General features: G+C 43.1%; 1 protein-coding gene across 2 annotated transcripts in view; it reads right to left on the bottom strand.

Moving 5' to 3' along the window:
• PFKL (phosphofructokinase, liver type) overlaps positions 1 to 20,683 on the bottom strand; it is a 905,205-nt gene that overhangs the window by 321,098 nt on the left and 563,424 nt on the right. For both annotated transcript variants that reach the window (XM_044060589.1, XM_044060587.1), the window contains exon 11: positions 10,812 to 10,876. In XM_044060589.1, the coding sequence (XP_043916524.1) occupies positions 10,812 to 10,876 (65 nt within the window). The remainder of the gene's footprint in view (positions 1 to 10,811; positions 10,877 to 20,683) is intronic.

The following is a 20,683-nucleotide window of genomic DNA, read 5'->3' on the forward strand; positions in this document are numbered from 1 at the left end:
CAGTTCCTCATTCTGGTTCTGCAATTTAGTTTCTTTTGAATCCTTTGACCTTTTGGTATAACTTTTTCTGTTTCCCATTGTAGACTTTTAAAGGCTAACAGGTTGTTCTCTGTCTTGAGTAAGAGTTCATCTTCCACTGTCTCCTCGACAGTTTTACCACAAGTTTGTGTGCCTGCTGTGTCCTCCAACACTGGTGGTTTTAAGACTTCTTTCAAGATACCGCTTCGTTCATCATGGAAACTGGGCAATGGAAACTTGGTGGGTGTTGGTGTAGAATGTTCAGATCTCTGACCCCCGAGGTGAAGGTCGGAAACTGTTGTAAACACTGGACCGCTATAACACCAAATTAGCATCTTGTGTTGGAGCCCGCTCTGTAGAACAGTGTTCGGAGGCTAGGTAAAAACAAAGTAAAACATAAATCCAGTTCCAACACTCTGGTAGGTTTGTCATAACATCTTTTCCTTGGTTGCTTCCTGCCCTTCTGAGAGGATTTCCAATCCCTGCTGACAAAGGAAATGCATTTAAACAGGTAATTTCCCTGATACCTATGTACTGATGTCAGAAAAATCTGCACAAACGTTCTGCATCATTTTACTCTTCGCTTGCCAAGTCTTGAAAAGTTCTGTTGCAGAGTGTCCCAATAAAAGATCCCTGTCAAGGGGTGAATCCAAAGGCTTGGCCTTAACATCCTCAAGGAAGGATTATAGATGAAGCCTAGCAAATCTTCTAATAAATGACCCAGTAGCAGCAGCCCTACAAGAAGCTTTTCAGCAACACAGCTGCATTTAATGGAGTGCTTATAACTTGTATAGCTTGCCCACATACTTGTTGCTTAGCATAAGAATCAGGATTAGCCAGGGTCTTAAGTCCCCTAAAATGGACAACAGGTATTTTGTTATTTGAGTCTGGTAAGTTAAAGCTCTGAAGGGAAGAGTGTAAACCTTTTTACTGTATCTGTCCATGGCTCTATCGGGTCTATATTATAAGATCGAAACTTTTGGTGCTTGAATACCTAAAGCTCGATCTGTGAATATCGGAAGCTAAAAACCGCGAACGGCCACTTCCACATAGGGAAAGAATTAGCCTACGGAAAAAAAAAAAAACTTTTAAACCCAAATCAAATGGGGGGCTTCACCCCCCAACTAAATATACCAACTCTGAAATTGCTCCACGTTGGGCAAATTCCACATAACGGCCAAGAGAATTATTTCCCTGATGAAAACTTTGTATTAAGTGGCCGTTTGCGTTTTTTTAGCTTTTGATATGTACAGATCAAGCTTTAGGTATTCAAGTACCTAAAATTTCGATCTTATAATATAGACCCAGCACTATCATCTGGCAGATGACTAAACATCAGCCACAGGAAGAAGCTTAGTAGGTCTGTCAGTAGAAACAGAAAAAGCACATGGATCTGTTACAGTATTTTTGTAGAGAATCTTAAGGTCCTTAGATATCTTATAAAGCCCATCAGTCTTTTGCAGTGGTGGAGGCTGGGAAACAGAAGTAGAAGAGGATACAAAAACGTCTAAAAAGGCCTCCATGACTGGAGGAACAGGAGAAGGTGTGGGAACCCCTACTTCCAGCAAATTATAGTACACTCTTTGGATATCAAACTCTTGTCTGGATTCCCAAAGTGTTGTTTCCCCATAGGGGATCTCCTGAAAGGAGGAGTCAGGGGACAAAGTGTCCTTAGTATCAAAAGCAAGTTGATCAGGAGAATGGATGTGCAAAGTGTGTTGAGTCTGATTCTACCCCTCCTCTTCCTCCTCAGATGAAGATTCATGTTGTCTCTTATGATAAAGGGGAAGTGGAGGAGGATAAATGAATGAAGGGGGTTTCGGAGACAAGACAGCCTTGTACAGGCCCCGTGAGAAATCTACCCATTCCTCTGCTTAAGACATCTGAGCAGGAGAACGTTTTTGTTTTCTATTTCTTTTTCACAGGAGTTGTCTGCCCTCACAAAGCATGGCAAGTCAGAACCTGATGGCCCTCAAAATACCAGACACCTCTTCCCTCACAAGGATTTGAAGAATGCCCTCCTGTCCTCCTGAAATCACCTTCAGATTCTTGTGTTGGTATCAGCTTTTTCAGATGTGTGACAGTCAGACACCATACCAGCCTCCGGCAGGGTCAAAGTTGCGGGTACCTGAGAAGAAACTGTATGTACTGTGGATTCCTGTGGCATCTTAATGGGTGCATCAGAATCAGACTGGGCAACAGACAGGTTCAGGCTTAACTTTCTTGAGCTTCTTTTTAGATGAGACTGAGACATTCAAGGCCAAGGGTTTTATTATTTTGGTTTGTGAGAGGCATTTCAGATGCTGTTTTTTTAAGTATGTATTTAACCAAGACAGCCAGATATGAAGGGTTTCAGGAACAAATGATCAGTAAATCTAAGAGTTTCTGCAACTGTACTCCCCTCCTAGACAAAATAAGCACTGTGGAGTGAAGGTCCTGCTAAGATATCTGCCTATCATAGTCACACTTCCCTCTCTTAGCTGCTCCCTGAAAGGGCACTTATCTGAACGAGTGTAGGTAATATCAGCAGCCAACAGTATAGAGAACAGTCTAACGGGATCAAAGATCCTGTATTCGGAGTGGAAGCAAGACAGTCTGAGCCTATTATGCTCTTAAGTCTGCTTATGTACCCCTAGGCCCATGGGCCTAGGTCATAGACTAGATTATGGAAGGTTTTTGACTTTCGTATGCCGGACAGAACCTGGACACCTCAGTGAGATAACCTATCAGTACTGGAATAGTGCAACAGTGATCTATGGAAGAACATCTGCAGTACAGTGGGGAGTGAGAATTTCCTCTCTCTCCACTGTTGTGAGTACCTGGACTTGAATATACATATAAGCTACAGTAGGTGGGAGGATCTTGCCCCCCTGCATAAAACATCTTTTCATTTTTTTCCTGATTTTCTCTAAATTGATTTTCAATATTTTGGATTTTGATATTTTGGGTTTTCAAAATTATGACACAGCTCAGTCTTCCTACACCCTTGATTCAAAATTCTACCGGCCTTCAAACATTTACCTGTTGTCAGACCCTTTTAAAATACGAGTACTGATATGTGAAGACCTGGCTGCCTCCACAGAAAACAGGCCACTGGACCCACTAAACCTGGCAGAAGGCACTGTGTTGACAGCCAGCAAAAAATACCCCTGACTCTAGAGAGACTACACCCCAGGTTAAGTGGCAATGGACCACAGCTGGGAAGCACCAACACCTCACAATATAACTCCAAGGTAGAAGTGGAGAGTGCAAATCCCACAAACACCTCATCATCCCCCAGAACTTGGGACTAGAATGAATATAAGCAATGACTTATCAAGGGCAAGCTCAAAAATAAGCAGAGAATGATGCTATTTTGGAAATTACTATACTTCTATTATAGCTTTCACCAGACCTACCTCACTTATCCAAGTCTTTCTATCAGGGTGGCACAGACCACCTGAGGCTGTTCATTGAGACCATTTTTAAGTCTTTCCTCATGCAATTATCAACAACTGCTGTCCTCTGGATAATGATACAGATCAGTAATTTCTCCATCCTCTGAAACAATACAGGTAAGTAACTTCTTACACTGTGGAAGGGCGACCAACTAGAAAAGATGGCACTTCTTTCAGTGCTTCACTTCCTGCATTTCTATCAAACAACGCATGTAGTGGTGGTAGAGAACTTGGCTCTGCTTTTGTGACTAAGTTTAGGCAATAAGTCTGGAAACATTACACTGATGTACACCAGAAATGATATCCAAACTGGTGCAAGTGGCAGAAAAGAACTGAGCTGATTAGATGACACAAAGGGCTGAAGAACCATCTATGACCAAACCTCTACAATTCTGGTCAACAGAAACAGAAAATATGAGGTTGAGCTCTCTCATGCTTCCCAGAGATGAGGGTTGGGGGCATGTCTCAGAAAATTACTACCACTGAGGATTCTCAGCAATGACTGGGAATGAAAAGTACATTTGTGTACACTTACCCTAAGTGTAGATGTTCGAGTGTATTCACTGTTGCAGTCATCACACTTGGGTTAGCTTCCTGCAGGTAGCCCTCAGCCGGCCTAAATACCAGAGTCTTTGGATTTCTGGGTTGGATGCTGTTGCTTCTTCCCTGATGCCAGGTCGTCAGGGGTATAAAACATGCAGCCGACGCCATTACATCAGTTTTTCTTGCTCCAGATGTCAGGTGCCCCCACAACAAGAAGCAATTAAATGGTATGGTAAACCCCCATCAAAAAGCAAATACACAAGAAAAAATAAATATAGCAACAAGAAGGAGAGGTACAGCCAAGAGAAGTCAGGGGGCTGCAACAGTGAATACACTCGAACATCTACACTTATGGTAAGTGTACACAACTGTACTATGTTCTTCGTGTTTCACTGTTGCAGTCATCACATTTGGGTAAATTCCCAAAGCTAAGGAAGGGAGGAGGAAGTTAAAGAACATTAGGGCCAGCTATTAATCCCTGCAAGACTGCAGTGGCAAATCCAGCTCTGTATTTAGTAAAGACAGGCAAGTGTTAATGCTTGGTGAAGGTATGTACAGAGCCTCCAGGTAGCAGCTTCTAGGATGTCCCTGGTAGGGACTCCTCTGAGAAATGCCGCAGAGATAGATGCAGTCCTGGTGGAATGTGATCTTATCCCCTGTGGGGTAGGTTTTCCATGGTGCTTGTAGCAGAAATTACTGCAATGGGATATCCATTTGAAAATGGTTTGCTTTGAACTGGCCTTCCCATCTGCTCCTGAAGCAAAGCTAACTAGCAGCTGTTCAAATTTTCTGATAGGCTTAGTCCTGTCCAAATAGAATCGAAGTTGTCTGTGCACGTCCAGAGAGTGCAGTATCCGTTCCGCTTTGTTTTGTGGATTAGGGAAAACATAGGCAAATGGATTGATTTAGGGCCACAGTAGACACCACCTTGGGCATAAAGGAAGGATTAGTCCTGAGGGAAACACTGTCCGCATGGAAGATAATGAAGGGTTCCACTGCCATGAAGGCCTGTAATTCAGACATTCTTCTTGCTGAAGTGATGGCTAGAAGGAAGGCTGTTTTCCAAGTTCCTCACCAAAAGGATAAAGGGTCTCAAAAATATGTCTTATGCTGCCCGACTGAAAGAACTCCAGCTCTATTCAGTCTCATACCGCTTGCTCAGAGGTGATCTGTGCCTGACATATAAGGCCATGTCAAACCCTGATTTGATGAATATGCTTCACCTCAAAAAATCTAGATCCCTCAGATCCACAAGGGCGGGAGACTTAAACCTTGACACGGTTATTAATAGAACGTGCTGGAGGGACAGATTCATCACCCAGAGACTCCCTATGCTGTGGAACAAAATCCCGGTACATGTGAGGCAGAGCACCTCGCTGGCCTTGTTCAAGAGGAATCTTGACCAATGGATGGGGGATTGCAGATATACCCCAGGGATTACTTCAGTGTCACTGCTTGACAGAGGCACAGCAAAATAATAGGCATAGTTTTATTCAAACTAAAGGGTGGCGAGGTGGCAAGCCAAATAACTATGGGCTAGGCTTATAAATGCCCTTGGGCAGATAGCCTAGTATGAACCTATGAACCTATAAGAAAGGAATTTCAACTCTGCTGTAGCAGCTGGCTCAAAGGGGGGAGGGGGAGTGAGCTTTTCCAATACAAAGTTAAGGTACCAGGCTGGAGTGGGAGCTCTCCTGGGGGGTCTTAAATGTTTGGCCCCTCTAAGGAATTGCTTTAGCAAGGGGTGAGAGAAGAGGGGTGGCTCAGTATTATAACGTGCTGAAATGGCAGAGGCATGAATTTTAACTGACGGGAAAGATAGGCCCTTGTGGAGCATTTCTGTTACGTACTGTAGAATATGAGGTAAGCTGGGCACCGTCGTGCCCATCCCCTGAGCCTAGATCCAGGAACAGTATCTTTCCCATTTTTCAGCAGAGGATTTTCTAGTACTAGGCCTCCTTGCCTCATGAATAACATCTAGTACCTGCTTACTGAAGGATGCTAGAGAAGAGCTCAAGGAATTAGCCAGGCTGCAGAGGTTCAGGGTTTGAAGATGAAGGTGCAGAATCTGGCCCGCCTGCTGGGACAGCAGGGAAGGGGTCTGAGGCAGGTGCCATGGTTGTAGCAGTGCCATACTGCGCAAGAGGGGTACCAGTGCTGGCGTGGCCAGTCGGGTGCAATCAGTATTGTCCTTGGCTTGTCCTGTTTGATCTTTAGTAGAACCTTCAAGAGGAGAGGCAGAGGGGGAAAGGCATAAACTGAGAGGCTTTCCCAGGTAAAGGACAGGGCATCCACTTTCCAGGCTTGACTGTAGGGAGTTCTTGTGCAGAATTTGTTCAATTGGTAGTTCGGAGGGGAAGCAAACAGGTCTATCTCTGGAGTCCCCTATTTGTTCCTCAAGAGGATGAATATTTTGGGTTCTAGTTATTTCTGCTTAAGTCTTCTGCTAGTGAATTTAGTTTGCCTGGCAGGAATTGTGCTTGTAGGTGTACTTGGTAGCTTAAGGTTGTGTCCCACAGAGCCATGGCTATTCTGCAGAAAGGGTACGAGTGGTTTCCCCCCTGCTTGTTTATGTACCACTTAACTGTGGTGTTGTCTGTCTTTACCAATAGTTGTCCTGGAAGAATACGGTCTTTGAAGGCTGTCAGTGCATTCTGTACAGCTAACATTTCTTTTTGATTGATATGCAGGTGTATCTGTCTCTGGTTCCATTTCGCCTCAATGCACTGCCCTGCCATGTGAGCCCCCCATGCATAGTCTGATGCATCTGTTGGGCAGCAGGGGGTACAGTGAAAGGGAGTCCCTTGTTGTGGTAGCAGGCCTCTGCCCACCACAGGAACTATGTCTTTATACAAGGAATGATAGAAATCATTGTTTCCAGGTCCTGAGAATGTTGACACCAAAGGCTTTTTAGATACAATTGCAGTTTCCTCATATGCAGTCTTGTATATGGAATTAGCAGAATGCAAGAGACCATGAACCCCAGAGCTTGCAGTATTTTCCTTGCAGATAGCTGGAGTTTTGTGGCCAATAGTTTGAAGTAGTTTGTCAAATAACCTTGTTTCTCCGGAGTGAGAATGCCATCTGGGAAGTTGTGTTCAAGCTTGCTCCCAGGAATACAATCTGTTGGCAGGGTACTAGCTGAAATTTCTTTTCATTGATGGTGTACCCCAGTGAGGTTAGAAGTTTCTTTACCAATGCCAAGTGTTGTAATAGCAAGTCCTGGCTTTCTGCCTGAATCAGACAATCATCCAATTATGGCTAAATTTGAATATTTCTCTGCCTGCAAAATGCAATGGCTGGAGCTAGACACTTTGTGACCACTCTGGGTGCAGTAGATAAGCCAAAGGGAAATGCAGAGAACTGAAAGTGCATGGAGCCCACCCTGAAACGTAGGTATTGTCTGCAGGACCCTCTTATTGGGAAGTGCAAGTAAGCTTCCTTTAAGTCTAGGGTTGCCAGCCAGGCATCCTTGGCTAGCACAGGAAAAAGCTGTTGAAGAGTTAGCATTTTGAATTTTGAAACCACCACAAAGGTGATGAGAATAGAGAGGTCCAGGATAGGATGTCAGGAGTTGTCTTTTTTGGGTACCAGAAAAAGTCTTGAATAAAAACCTTGTCCCCTTTGTTCTGCTGGGACAGGTTGAATAGCCCTGATACTGAGAAGAGAGAGAACCTGCTGTTGGGCCTCCGCCCACTGATTTGGGGGTAGGTCTGGCCAACCATTTGGGGTTGGTAGTGTGTGGAAGTGTAGTCTGTATCCTTGGGAAACTATGTTCAAAACCCATTTGTCCTGGGTAATGAGTTCCTAGTTTTTTCCATGCAGGGCGAGCTTTCCTCCTAAGGGAGCAGGTAGTAGAACAGGGCTTGGAAGGTTTAAGATTAAGTCATTGTGCCATTTTTCCGTAGGGGGGGTGGCTTACTACTCCCTGCTTTGGAAGTGGGAGCCCACCACTGCTTAGATCTGTGCGTAGTCTGAGACTATAGCCTAGGTGGCCTGCTGTTCCTGGGTTTGGCATGAGAAGGCTCGGAAGGGACTGGAAAGGACCAGTTCTTTGAAGGCCAATGCCTACTGAATCTGGGAGGCTGTACTTGTAGGAAATCTTTAACGGTTTGCATAGATTTAGCTTTTTCCTCCATCCTTTTGAGGACTTCTTCTGCTTTGTTGCCAAAAAGGTGGTCTTGGTTTAAGGACGCATCCAGTAATTTAACTTTAACATGATCTGGCAAGTTTTGTTCCTTAAGCCAAGCATGCCTTCTAAGTACAGACCAGACCCCCAGTGACAACAGCCCTGCAAGATGCTTCTAAAGCATCAAAACCACACTGCAAAGTATGTTTACCAACTTGTTCTGCAAAATGCATTAAATCTTGCAATTCTTTGTGCTCAGCACAGTCAGGAATCAACATCATTTTCTGTCTACGTAGTCCCATAATATGCTGCTGATACTTTAGCATATGAAACTGGCAATTTAAAGCCCTAATGGCCAAAGTAGCAAAAATGTATACCTTCTTACCACATCTGTCCAAGGCTCTAGAATCTCTATCAGAAGGCTTAGGATTTTTGGCAGCAGTAGCCTTAATGCCTTTTGGTGCTTGGGAAATGGTCTCTGGAGCCACAGAAGGATTCTTGAAGAGGAACTTGTCAGAGTCAGGTACTCTATAGTACCTGTCAGGTTTCTGGGAGCTGGAGGTGAAGTGTCTGCGGTAAGGCTAGATTCCAAGAAAGCATCATTTACAATGTCCAGAACAGGAGGGACAGCTAAAGGCCTGTGTTGAGGTAGGAGTAAGAATTCCCTAAGTCTCTTTTTGGACTCAGAGTAATCCTGGATTTCCCAGCGAAAATGCTCCCTAAGTGTATGCAAGGTTTCACTGAAAGAAAAATCTTCTGGAGGGGAAGCATGGGGAATAGAATCCTCTGCATCAGAATCCTCATAAGTAGATAAGGGCAAATCCGGTAATCAGAAGGAGCAGAAATATCAGATTCCTGATCAGAAGAATCGGAAAGAAAAACAGTTCTAGGTCTCTTAGAGGGGGTAGACATATGGGCCTGAGCCTGCGGTTTGGTTGTCGGTTTTCTAGGCGTAGCGCGAGTTTTTGGCCTGGATGAAAATGATGGCATCGGTTTAATATGAATGTCTGTAGGCCTGAATACACCCACAGAAGCAGGTGCCTGCACAGCAGCTCCTGACCCATCCAAGGTAGAGACATCCGCAGGTTCCATAGTCGAAGAAGCATCTTCCGGCATACCAGACTCTGAATGGGTCTCAGTAGAGACCTGCAAATCTGAAGTAGCGGGTATCAGGGGCTGCAAAAGCACCTCACTGAGTACCGGCAGACTGGCGACTAGCTTAACGGAAGCGTTGTCTGCAGTTTTGGACCTATGCGGTCTGTCTCTGTCTTTATCCTTACATTTTTTCAGAAGATCGGTAGTTGGATGGCTTAACGAAGCCATTTCGAAGTACAGAGATCGAGTACGAAAGTAATTAGCTGCAAAAATAGGCCGACGACGAATAGTTCGGGTGTTGAACAAGGCACAAAACCGACAACGAGGGATGTCGTGGTCTGGGCCTAAACAGGGGATGCAGTAAGAATGAAAATCTCTATAAGGTATTTGCTTCCCACAGGTAAGATCATTGTTAACTTTTACTGACATCGGTTAGAGCAAGAAAAGGGATCCCCAATGGGGTACTTAGCTTTTTTGAAGACTTCGGGTCTGAAACTCGAAAATGAAAATTTCAGGAGTTGGCCAACCGGCACTTGCGAACTGCTTCTGATTCGGGCACTGCAAGGCAAGAAAGACTGATGTAATGGCGTCGGCTGCATCTTTTATACCCCCGATGACCTGATGTCAAGGAAAAAGCAACAGCATCTGACGCACAAATCCGAAGACTCTGGTATTCAGGCTGGCTGAGGGCTACCTGCAGGCAGATAACCCAACTGTGATGACTGAAACAGTGAAACACGAAGAACATTAGTGTACTTACTTGCAACAAAGGTAGGGCTTTAGAGGCCTATACCACTTAAAGATGGTAACAGCCCTTACATTACCCCTACTACATGTCAACCCCTTGAGTGTTACCTGTTGTACTCAAGGAACATTAGAACATAAAAAAAATATCAACTACTATTTAACAGAAACATTGAACCTACTTGACAAAGGGTCCATTCAAGGTTAATTCCCCCTTCCCACCAAGATGACGGCGCTGGAAGAGGACAGATTATGGAGTAGTTGGTACATGACCATAAAGTCAGCAGCAACTGGCAACAAAGTGAAACAAAAAAAAAAAATGAGAAGCTGAAGGGCTATATGGTCATTAACCTGCATATACGATCACAGCACACACCCATGAGAGCACAAGTACTCTTGCCTGGGATCTTTAGAGAAACATGCTAAACTGTCACTGGTGGAGAGGACCAGTCCAATCATTGCCCTCCAAGGATGATCCCTATGTAAGCTGTTTAGTTTTCGAATGCACAACAGCCTGTTACGATGCAGTAAACATATTTTACCTTTGTATACAATGTAGAAGCATTAATCAGCAGTGCTTAAGTTTTCTTTTTTGCTGCCACACTGCTACAGCAAGAATCAGACCCATGTACTATGTGAGCTAACAGATTTAATTGAGTACTTTTTAAAGGAAACGTAAACTTAACTTGTGTTCTTGTAATTTCCAGGTGCTGAGCAAGAATATGGAAAAGTTGCATAAAAGTACATAAAATGTAAATAAAATCTTATCAGTAAAAAGAAATGTTGCTGTGTTTAGTGTAAAAACTGCTCAGTACACTATCAAATAGAACAAGAATATCTGGTACCTTCCTCTTAGTTGAACTGCTTCAGCAAATCTTTTCTCATCCATGGCTTTCTGCACTTCTTTTGTCTTGAAAGAGGGAGAAAAGAACAAGTGAACACCCATACTAAAGGAAGAAAAACAGCAAATACACAACAGGAAAACCTTACACTTTTTTCCTTTGCTTTAAATTCAGTAAAAAATTCATTCATCTTACTTTGGTTTACTGGTTAAACATAACTCTCTCATTATGTACAGATCTATGGCAGAAACTACAGTGAGCAGTTCTTGAGATCAAAAAGACTGACATCAAAAGATTTCCTTGCAGGAAATCAACATGTACTTTTTAACAGCCCAAAGGACACCAACAGAAAGCCAGTTTTCAAACTCTTCAGAACACTCACTCTCTTAATTACACAAACATACTGTAATTATACAAGGAGTCCCCGTGCACTATGATGTTTGCAGATGACATTGTGATCTGTAGTGAGAGTAGGGAACAGGTGGAAGAGACCCTGGAGAGATGCAGATATGCTCTAGGGAGAAGAAGAATGAGGGTCAGCAGGACTAAGACAGAATATATGTGTGTGAATGAGAGGAAGGATAGAGGAATGGTGAGGATGCAAGGAGTAGAGGTGGCGAAGATGGATGAGTTTTAGTACTTGGGATCAACAGTTCAGAGTAATGGTGAGTGTGGAAGAGAGGTGAAGAAGAGAGTACAGGCAGGATGGAGTGGGTGGAGAAGAGTGTCAGGAGTGATTTGTGACAGACGAGTACCAGTAAGAGTGAAAGGGAAGGTCTACAAGAGGTTAGTGAGACCAGCTATGTTATATGGGTTGGAGACAGTGGCATTGACAAAAAGGCAGGAGTCAGAGCTTGACGTGGCAGAGTTGAAGATGTTAAGATTTGCACTGGGTGTGACGAGGAAGGACAGGATTAGGAATAAGTATATCAGAGGGTCAGCCCAGGTTGGAAGGTTTGGAGACAAAGCCAGAGAGGCGAGATTATGTTGGTTTGGACATGTGCTGAGGAGGGATGCAGAGTATATTGGGAAAAGGATGCTAAGGATGAAGCTGGCAGGTAACAGGAAAAGAGGAAGGCCTAAGATAAGGTTTATGGATGTGGTGAGAGAGGACATGCAGGTGGTTGGTGTGACAGAGCAAGATGCAGAGGACAGGAAGAAATGGAAACAGTTGATCTGCTGTGGCGACCCCTAACTGGAGCAGCCGAAAGAAGAAGACTGTAATTATACAAGCATACTTTATAACAGTTATGCTGCACTCAAGGAAAGGAATCCACAAAGAAAGAAATTATTCATAGACAAGGATTTCTTGTTCCACCTATCTGCCCATTTTCCTTATTGTTGGCATGCTGCAATCAATATCTTACAACTAGGATTCAGAGAGATGCACTGCATTTTGGAGCAATGTAGTACTTGCAGTCATCTGGCTCAGCTGTGGTGGACAGTTAGAGAATCAGACAAGCAGCAAGAAGGCAAATGGATCTATTCATGCAGTGCAGGTGTGCACGTAGACAAGACATGCAGTGAAACGTATAACCAAAAATGCAGAAAAAAAAACATCCATCCAGCGGCAATGTGCTACACAGCGCAATCTAGAAAACGTGACCACAGACTGCTGTATCTCAACATAAGACATTATTTTTAACAGGCTGCACAAGCTACCTCGTTCCAGAGCGCATCACATGCCACAGTCTGCTAAAAAGCTATAGGATCTCCATCCAGCTACTCATCTGGCCAATACTTTCTGCACTGCAGTCCCCTCCACTGATTTAGCCATGGATGGGACTCCTCAGGCAACACAAGTCACAGCAGTAAAGGCCTAAGCCTTTTCTCCTGCTCTGTGGCAAAACTATGGAACTCCCTTCCTTTAACTATCAAAACTGCTACCAACCAACACTCCTTCAAAACCTCTATAAAAGAATACTTCAACAAAGCTTGGACTTGCTCCTGTATGACATCAGGCGGAGGTACTCTTATACCTTTTTCTACCTCTACTCGCTGTATCCGCACTACTGACTTACCCTGCCCTTACTTCCTCTACACATACTCCCAATGTTACACTCATACCTTTTCCACATCTATTTCTACTATTCCCTCTGTCACACCCTACCCTTCTCGTACTATCCTATGTCTTCACCAATATAATCTGTTAACATATTTTATGACCTCTAAAATATTAAAATCGTTATGATAATCTATTATGTAAGTAATACTAAATCTTCCTATTATCAATCCTTCCATATAATTTATATTAGAACACTATAACTTTAGTTTGTCAGAATAAAAACTCTACAGACAATAATGTGTAGTTTTTTCAAATTTTGTGCTTGAATGTTATGACTTTTATGTCTGTCAGTCAGACTTTCGCAGTAAACAAATGCCAAATAAATAAAGTGAGCTATCTGCTTGCAAGGAAACAGAACCTCCACCCCTGCCAAGGCACTCCCAGCCTCATGAACATCAGCCACAACCTGTGAAACAGCAGGACATCTTGGAGCTGCTGGCTGAAAAGATATTTCATCCAGAACTGCATGTGAGTAGACAGGAAAACTGGGGAAGGCAGTCCTAAATGAAAGCCCATACAGTGGAGTGAAGATTAACATATCAGCTCTTTTCTGCAGAGCAAACTGTGACTGTAAGAAACCTCTCCTGCAGAAGGTGATAATTTGCACACTGCTCTTGCTAAAGGAAAAAGAGCATGTCTGGGAAAGATAACTGCAAAGTGAGACACAGACACACACACACACACACACACACACACACACACACATATGCTACTATGTCCCATTGTCCCATTAGCTACATGACAGGCAGCAGGCATGTGCAAGTCTCCTATGCATGAATTAAACATGCAGTGAAAATGGCACAGATATACATGGAGACAGAAAACACAGAGAGCAATCACAAGGACATTGTACAGTAAAACTCACTACCCAGAACGTATGCAGGTGCACATGACCCCCTACCCAGAATGCAAGCAGGTACATCATGTGCACCACCACTACTTCCATCAGACATGGGAGTTCCACACAGTACCAGACGTAACTCACAGGATAAGTTTGACAATTTTCTGCTAGTAGTAGCCCCTCCCCTATAGCAGGGCAAAAAAGCATACACAATATAAAAGCAATAAAAAAAATACCTATACAATTTGAGGCATTCCTGACTAACCTCCACTTCTCATACCTGGGACACATAAGGGTTCCTGCAACACAGGTCCTCAAACTTACGGCTACAGTTGAGAGCAATTTCTAAACCATGTCATACTGGGCATCCACTTTCGTAAATGCACCATGATGGCAGCTCAGTAGGTGCTCTTGCAACAGTCATAAAGGCAATGAGCATTACTTTGTTCTACTTTATGCACCACGTAGGCCCTTCCCTGTCAAGTGCTAGCAGAATCCAGTATCCCATATTCCTTCTTGAAATTGTGCCATTTTCACAAGTCCAAACAAACAGCACTCACAAAAAGGTAAAAGAAAGATTTGTTTAATGAAGCGCTTTTCGTTTTGCACTGTGGCAAAACTTCCTCAGACAAACACAATAATGCCAAAAGTCATTAAGTACAAAAAACTATGGCATGTGACCAATTAGCACAGAAAAAAACAGGAAATAAGAAAGGTTCCTATACGTTTATAAACGTTAATGAACCATAATCAACAAAATAAAGCTATAGTCAGGACGAATAACTCAAGAACACCAATAACTAGACTAAAATTATATATAAAATATATACACATGTGTGTGTGTGTATATATATATATATATATATATATATATATATATATATATATATATATATATATATATATATATGCGTGTGTGTGTGTGTGTATATATATATATATATATATATGCCTACATTTATATACACATGAAATATATATATATATATATATATCAGATGTATATATATATATATATATATATATATATATATATATATATATATATGGGGTGGCGTGTGTGGGGACGCGGGCATGTGTACATCTGTGCAGGTGTACGTGCACATATGTGTGCGTGTGTATGTGTGCACGCACGCATGTGTGTATGTATGTGTGTAGTGCACGCATGAGAGAGTGATGCACGTGTTTGTGTACGTGCAAACACATGTGTAGTCTGACAGTACTGGTATCTGGGGTTGCTGGTTTTTCCTCCCTTATTTTGAACAGTACCCTGGTAATGAGAGGTAGTGGGGTAAATGCATAGACCGAGAGGTTGACCCAGGGGAAGGATAGAGCATCCACTTTCCGGGCCCTGTAGTGAGGCTTCCTGGTGCAGGTTGGAGTGGGAAGCAAAGAGGTTAACCTTCGTGGTGCCCCATTACTGAGTTATTAGGGTGAAGGTTCTTTGGTCTCTCACTCATGTGGGTCCAGAAGATTTCTGCTTAAATTGTTTGCCAGGGAATTTCGAGAGCCTGGCAGGAATTGTGTTAACGGGTGTAGTTGCATGGCTAAGGCTGTGTGCCAAAGGGTTATGGCCAGCCTGCATAGAGGGTAGGAGTGAGTCCCTCCCTGCTTGTTGATATACCACATCACAGTGGTGTTGTCTGTTTTGATCAGGAGAGCCCCCTGGGGAGTGAAGGGGCCTGAAAGCTGTCAATGCGTGCTTGGTTGATGTGCAGATGAATTTGCTGTGGGCTCTATTGGCCCTGTATGGACCTGCCGTCCAGGTGTGCACCCCAGGCATAGTCTGATGCATCTGTGGTGAGGGTCTGAGTAGCGGGGGGTGATCAGAAAGGTAGCCCCTTATTGTGGGAGCATGCTGCTGCCCACCAAAGAAAATCTTTCCTTAGGCAAGATATCATTGGTATAAGAATTTCCAGGTCCTGAAAGCCAAAGGCTTTTTAGGTACCACTGAAGTTTCCTTATATGCAGTCTGGCATATGGAATGAGTAGAATGCAAGATGCCATGAACCCCAGAGCCTGCAGGATTTTCCTTGCGGATAACTGGGGTCTGGTGGCTAGTTGAAAGAAGTAGGCTGTCAGGTAAGTTTGCTCTTCTGGTGTAAGGAATGCCATCTGGGATGCTATGTCCAGGCTTGCTCGCAGGAATATAATCCTTTCGGTGGGTACTAGTTTGGATTTCTTTTCATTGATAGTGTACCCTAGGGAGGTCAGTAGGGATTTTACAAAGGTCTGGTGCTTGATCAGCTTTTCCTGACTGTCTGCCTGAATTAAGCAGTTGTGCAAGTATGGGTAAATTTGTATATTTCTTTGTCTGCAAAAGGCAATGGCAGGAGCCAGACAGTTTGTGAAAACTCTGGGAGCAGTAGATAAGCCAAAGGGAAGCACAGAGAACTAAAAGTGCAGAGATCCTGCCCTGAAACATAGACATTTCCTGCATGATTCCCTGACAAGAATGTGGAGATAGGCCTCTTTTAGGTCTAGTGTGGCTAGTCAAGCATTCTTGAGAGCATAGGAAGTAATTGCTGGAAGGTGAGAATTTTGAATTTTGGTATCACCAGGAAGGTGTTTAGAATGGACAGATCGAGGATGGGGTGCCAGGTGCCCTCTTTTCTGGGTACCAAAAAAGGTCTGGAGTAGAAACCTTGGCCTATCTGTTCTGCAGGAACATGCTCTATTGCCCTTATGGAGAGCAGGGAAAGGACTTGCTTTTTTGCCTCTGCCCACTGGTTTGGAGGAAGATCTGGGAACCCTTTTGGGGTTGGTAGAGTGTGGAAAGAAAACCTGTATCCCTGGGACACTACGTTGAGGACCCAGAAGTCGTTGGTAATGGTGTCCCAGGTACTTACGTGGAAGGAGAGATTTCCTCCTAGGGGCAAGTGCAGGTGGGCAGAGGGAAGGGGTGGTGGAGGAGAGTCATTGTGAGTTCTTACCATGAGTGGGTGGCTTTGCACTCCCTGGTTTTGAAGTGGAGGAACTCTATTACTTTGATTTCTGCATTCCCTGTGGCTACTGTCTGGGGGACCTGCTTCCCCGGGTTCTGGGCTGAACTGACCTGGAGGGGGCAGGAAATGACCAGTGTTTTGAGGGGCAATGTCTACTGAACTTGGGTGGCTGGACCTGTAGGAAATCCTTAACTATCTGCATAGATTTAGCTTTTTTCTTCCATCTTTTTTAAGACCTCCTCTGCCTTGGTTCCAAATAAGTTGTCTTTGTGCAAAGGTGCATCCAATAATTTAGATTTGACATGGTCTGGCAAGGGTTGTTCCTTAAGCCAAGCATGCCTTCTAAGGACAGAACCAGTGACTGCTGCCCTGCAAGAAGCTTCTAGGGCGTCAAAACCATAGTGTAAGGTGTGCTTAGTTACTTGACTTGCATAAAGCATCACATCTTGTAACTCTTTATTTTCTGCACAAGCAGGAAAGGATGTTATTTTTATTTGAGGAGTTCCATGGTATATTGCTGAAACTTTAGCACATGGAACTGACAATTTAGTGCTCTGATAACAACAGTAGCAGAGGTGTATACTTTCTTACCCCATCTGTCTAGTGCTCCGGAATCCCTTTCTGAGGGGATGGGATTCTTAGCAGAAGTTGCTTTAATTCCTATAGGCCCTTGAGAAATAACTTCAGGGTCAGCAGCAGGATTTTTGAAAAGAAATTTGTGTGAATCAGGGTCTCTGTAATACCCATCAGGTTTTCTGGGAGCAGGAGGGAGGGTGTCAGGAGTCAAACTAGATTCCATGAAAACATCATCCACAACATCCAGGACAGGGGGAATGGCCAGGTATCTGTGCTGTGGAAGGTCTAACAATTCTCTGAGTCTCTTTTTAGACTGAGGGTAAGTCCTGACATTCCCACTGGAAATACTCCCTTAAAGTATGAAGGGTTTCCCCAAAGGAAAAGTCCTTGGGTAGAGAGGCTGAAGGAATGGATTCATCTGCATCAGAATCCTCATAAGCAGAGAGGGATTGCATGTCTTCATATTCAGATGCATAACACTCATCAGAGTCCTGTTCACATAAAACTACTGGAACAGATCTCTTTCTGTTGAAAGGGGTAGCTTGCCTTCCCCTGATAAGCATTATAAGGTCTTCCGCCATTTTAAGCATTTGAGAATGAGGCAAGGAAGCAGGTGTCTGAGATTGGGTCGTCGGTTTCTTGGGCGTGATTCGTACCCTCGGCCTTAGAAACTCGGTAGTTTTCAAAAGAGCAGTAGATATGAAAGAAGTCATCGGTTTGTGTCAAGAATCGGTAGTGCAAAGTACTTCCTCGGAAGCCGGTGCCTGCTCAGCAGCTCTGGACCCATCCAAGGTATAGACAACCGCAGGATCCTTAGTAGAAGAAGAGTTTTGCGGCATACCAGCCTCCGAAAGGGTCTCGGTAGCGGTCTGCGAATCCACAGAAGCAGGAGTCAGGGGCTGCGAAAGCGCCTCACTGAGGACCGGAGAACTGACAACTAGCAGTTCAGGCTCTTGGTTTGTATCCCTTTATTAGGTTTTAAAGGAAAAGACTCCCCGTTTTCATCTTTGCTCTCAATTTCTTTGCTCAAGAATTAGCAACAAAGACTGTAATAACAAATACATTAACTTTCATCTTTGCTCTCAATTTCTTTGCTCAAGAATTAGCAACAAAGACTGTAATAACAAATACATTAACTTATTAAGATTACTGAACAAAGTGTCTTCCATTAACATGCCACTTAAATGTCTTGTATTATTGCCTGAATGAATTCCTACTCAGTGACGTACTAAAAACTCAAGGGACAAGGAAAAATATGATTATCAGTGAGATTATGAAATCCAGGGACAGTGGAGTTCTATGTTTTTTTGCTAATTTGGGAGACACTACAGCTCACAACTTCTTTGCTTATCATTTCTAGACAAAAAGCAAAACTAGGAACAAAGGTCCAAACTCAGGGACAATTTTTAAATCTTACTCCAATTCACTTCAGTTTATAAAAGAGGTTTTGAATTAAAATGCATTTTATGAACAATAAGTATTGAACTTTTAGTGTTTGGGATTAACGACTGACAGTAATCCTAAGTAATTTACCAGAAATTTAAACATTTTATGAAGGACATGACAAAAATGAGGCAAATTAGGGACATGCTGTTAATACAACTGTGATTTCTTCTTCAATGGCATGGCTGCCGAATCTGTGTCCCAGCCTTTTTACCTAAAGGATAGTGGTTGTTGGTAGCAGCATTTCATTTAACTCCCCAGAAAAAAAGAGCAGAGAGAATGGAAACGAGTCCTTACACAAGGTTGCACCCCTTCCTTTCAAATCATGGGCTTCAAATTGAACCTTAAAAAGGCCTTCCTCACACCATCTCAACAAATTGTTTTCCAGGGGTTTTGGACAGACACAGTATGCAGCACTAAACAGCTAATTTTGGAGAAGGACCTCTGTTACTGTTTTCAAGGTAAGTGAAAAATAAGGAAAGTTATTTTTTTTTATGTAATCAAGTCAGTGTCCGGAGAATTCAGAAGGCTATTACTTAACCCCTGCGGTTTGATTGCTGTAAAACAATCACTGCTCTGTCATGGCAGAAGTGCCACATTGTATTGTGTTTGCTGAAATCAGAGTAAAAATAATAGTTATTGTGGCTTATTGCTTGTGTGTGAGTCTCCTGTGTAGTACAAAAAAAAGACCAAATGTATCACAAAACATATAGGCCCTCAGATTTTCAGGAGGTTATCACTTCTTGCTGAGTAAGCAGCTTAGCAGGGTTCTATACAATGGGCTCCAGCTAATTTAAAACCAAATTCCTTCAGAGTTGGGCAGAGATTATTACAGTTGGCTTGGCAGCTGGGATACTGTGTGCATTATTTATTTAACTCACCTCACAATCATACTTCAAAAGTGGATACTGGTCAGTAGAACTTGTGTGCTGACTGAGGACAGTGGTCGTTACTTCTTTATCTTTCCTCATAATCACATCTCAGAGGTGTACAAAGGTCACTACAGCTTGTCTAGGCCCAGTGTACTGTCCAAGAGCAATAACTTGTAACACATTACTGACTGTATTTGTTACACTTTCGTTGCAACTGAAATCAGATGCATATAGAGCTGGCTACCTTCTGGGGGGATAGGGGAAAGGAGGCATGCTGCATACATACATCTGACACCAACAGACTGACAGAAATTACATTGCTGCAACGTTTTTTTCTTCTGATTTTCATTTTGGTTTCATTTCAGAGGGGTACACAAGTGTTTGGTCTTCCAATTTTAGGTGGAGGAGTCATGCTATACAGATGTATGACAGCAACACCTTGCTTATTTGTTCATTCACTTTCACCCCAATTTAACAGAAGAGGAGTAAACACAATGTGACTTTTTTTTGGGGGGGGGGCTGGGTGGAAAGCAGTCATATTAGACATGTGTGCCTTTAGTAGCATTTTTCCTGTCAGTTTTTTTGGGGTAACTACTACTCAGTTTATTGTTAACTACCATGTTATCATAGAGCATTACACCCTAGACACAATTTGTTCCTTGAATAACAAAAAATGCCAGCTTCTTTCCTTTAACATATATATTTTTTTTGCTCAAGACATCAATGGATCAAAGATTGTGGAAAAAAACTCTAAAAGTGTATCACAAAGTATTCAGAACCCCATAGCCTTGCAGCCCATCAATCTCCTACTTAAACTCTTTCCTACCCAGTTATTACAGCGCAGTCTTGGCCAGTTAGCATGTGTTGAATGCAGGTAGGAAAACGCTGACAAGATAAAAGTGTAAGAAAATGAAACAAAACTGATCTGGACAGCATGAGGTGGCAATGATAACAGTAGGAAAATTGGAGCTGAGAGACGTTTGCCAGGGTGACATACATCAAGGTTGAGTGTGCCATGGAATCTTTTGCCTAGGGCTGCATATCTACTGCTGCCCAGACAATAACTTTATATGGCATTTAAAAACTAGTGCTTCAGGGTATGGCTTGCTGAAAAGGGTGCAGCTTATGTAGAA

This window comes from Protopterus annectens, chromosome 2.part0 (assembly GCF_019279795.1).
Source record: "Protopterus annectens isolate FY-2018-M chromosome 2.part0, PAN1.0, whole genome shotgun sequence".
NCBI classification, from domain to species: Eukaryota; Metazoa; Chordata; order Ceratodontiformes; family Protopteridae; genus Protopterus; species Protopterus annectens.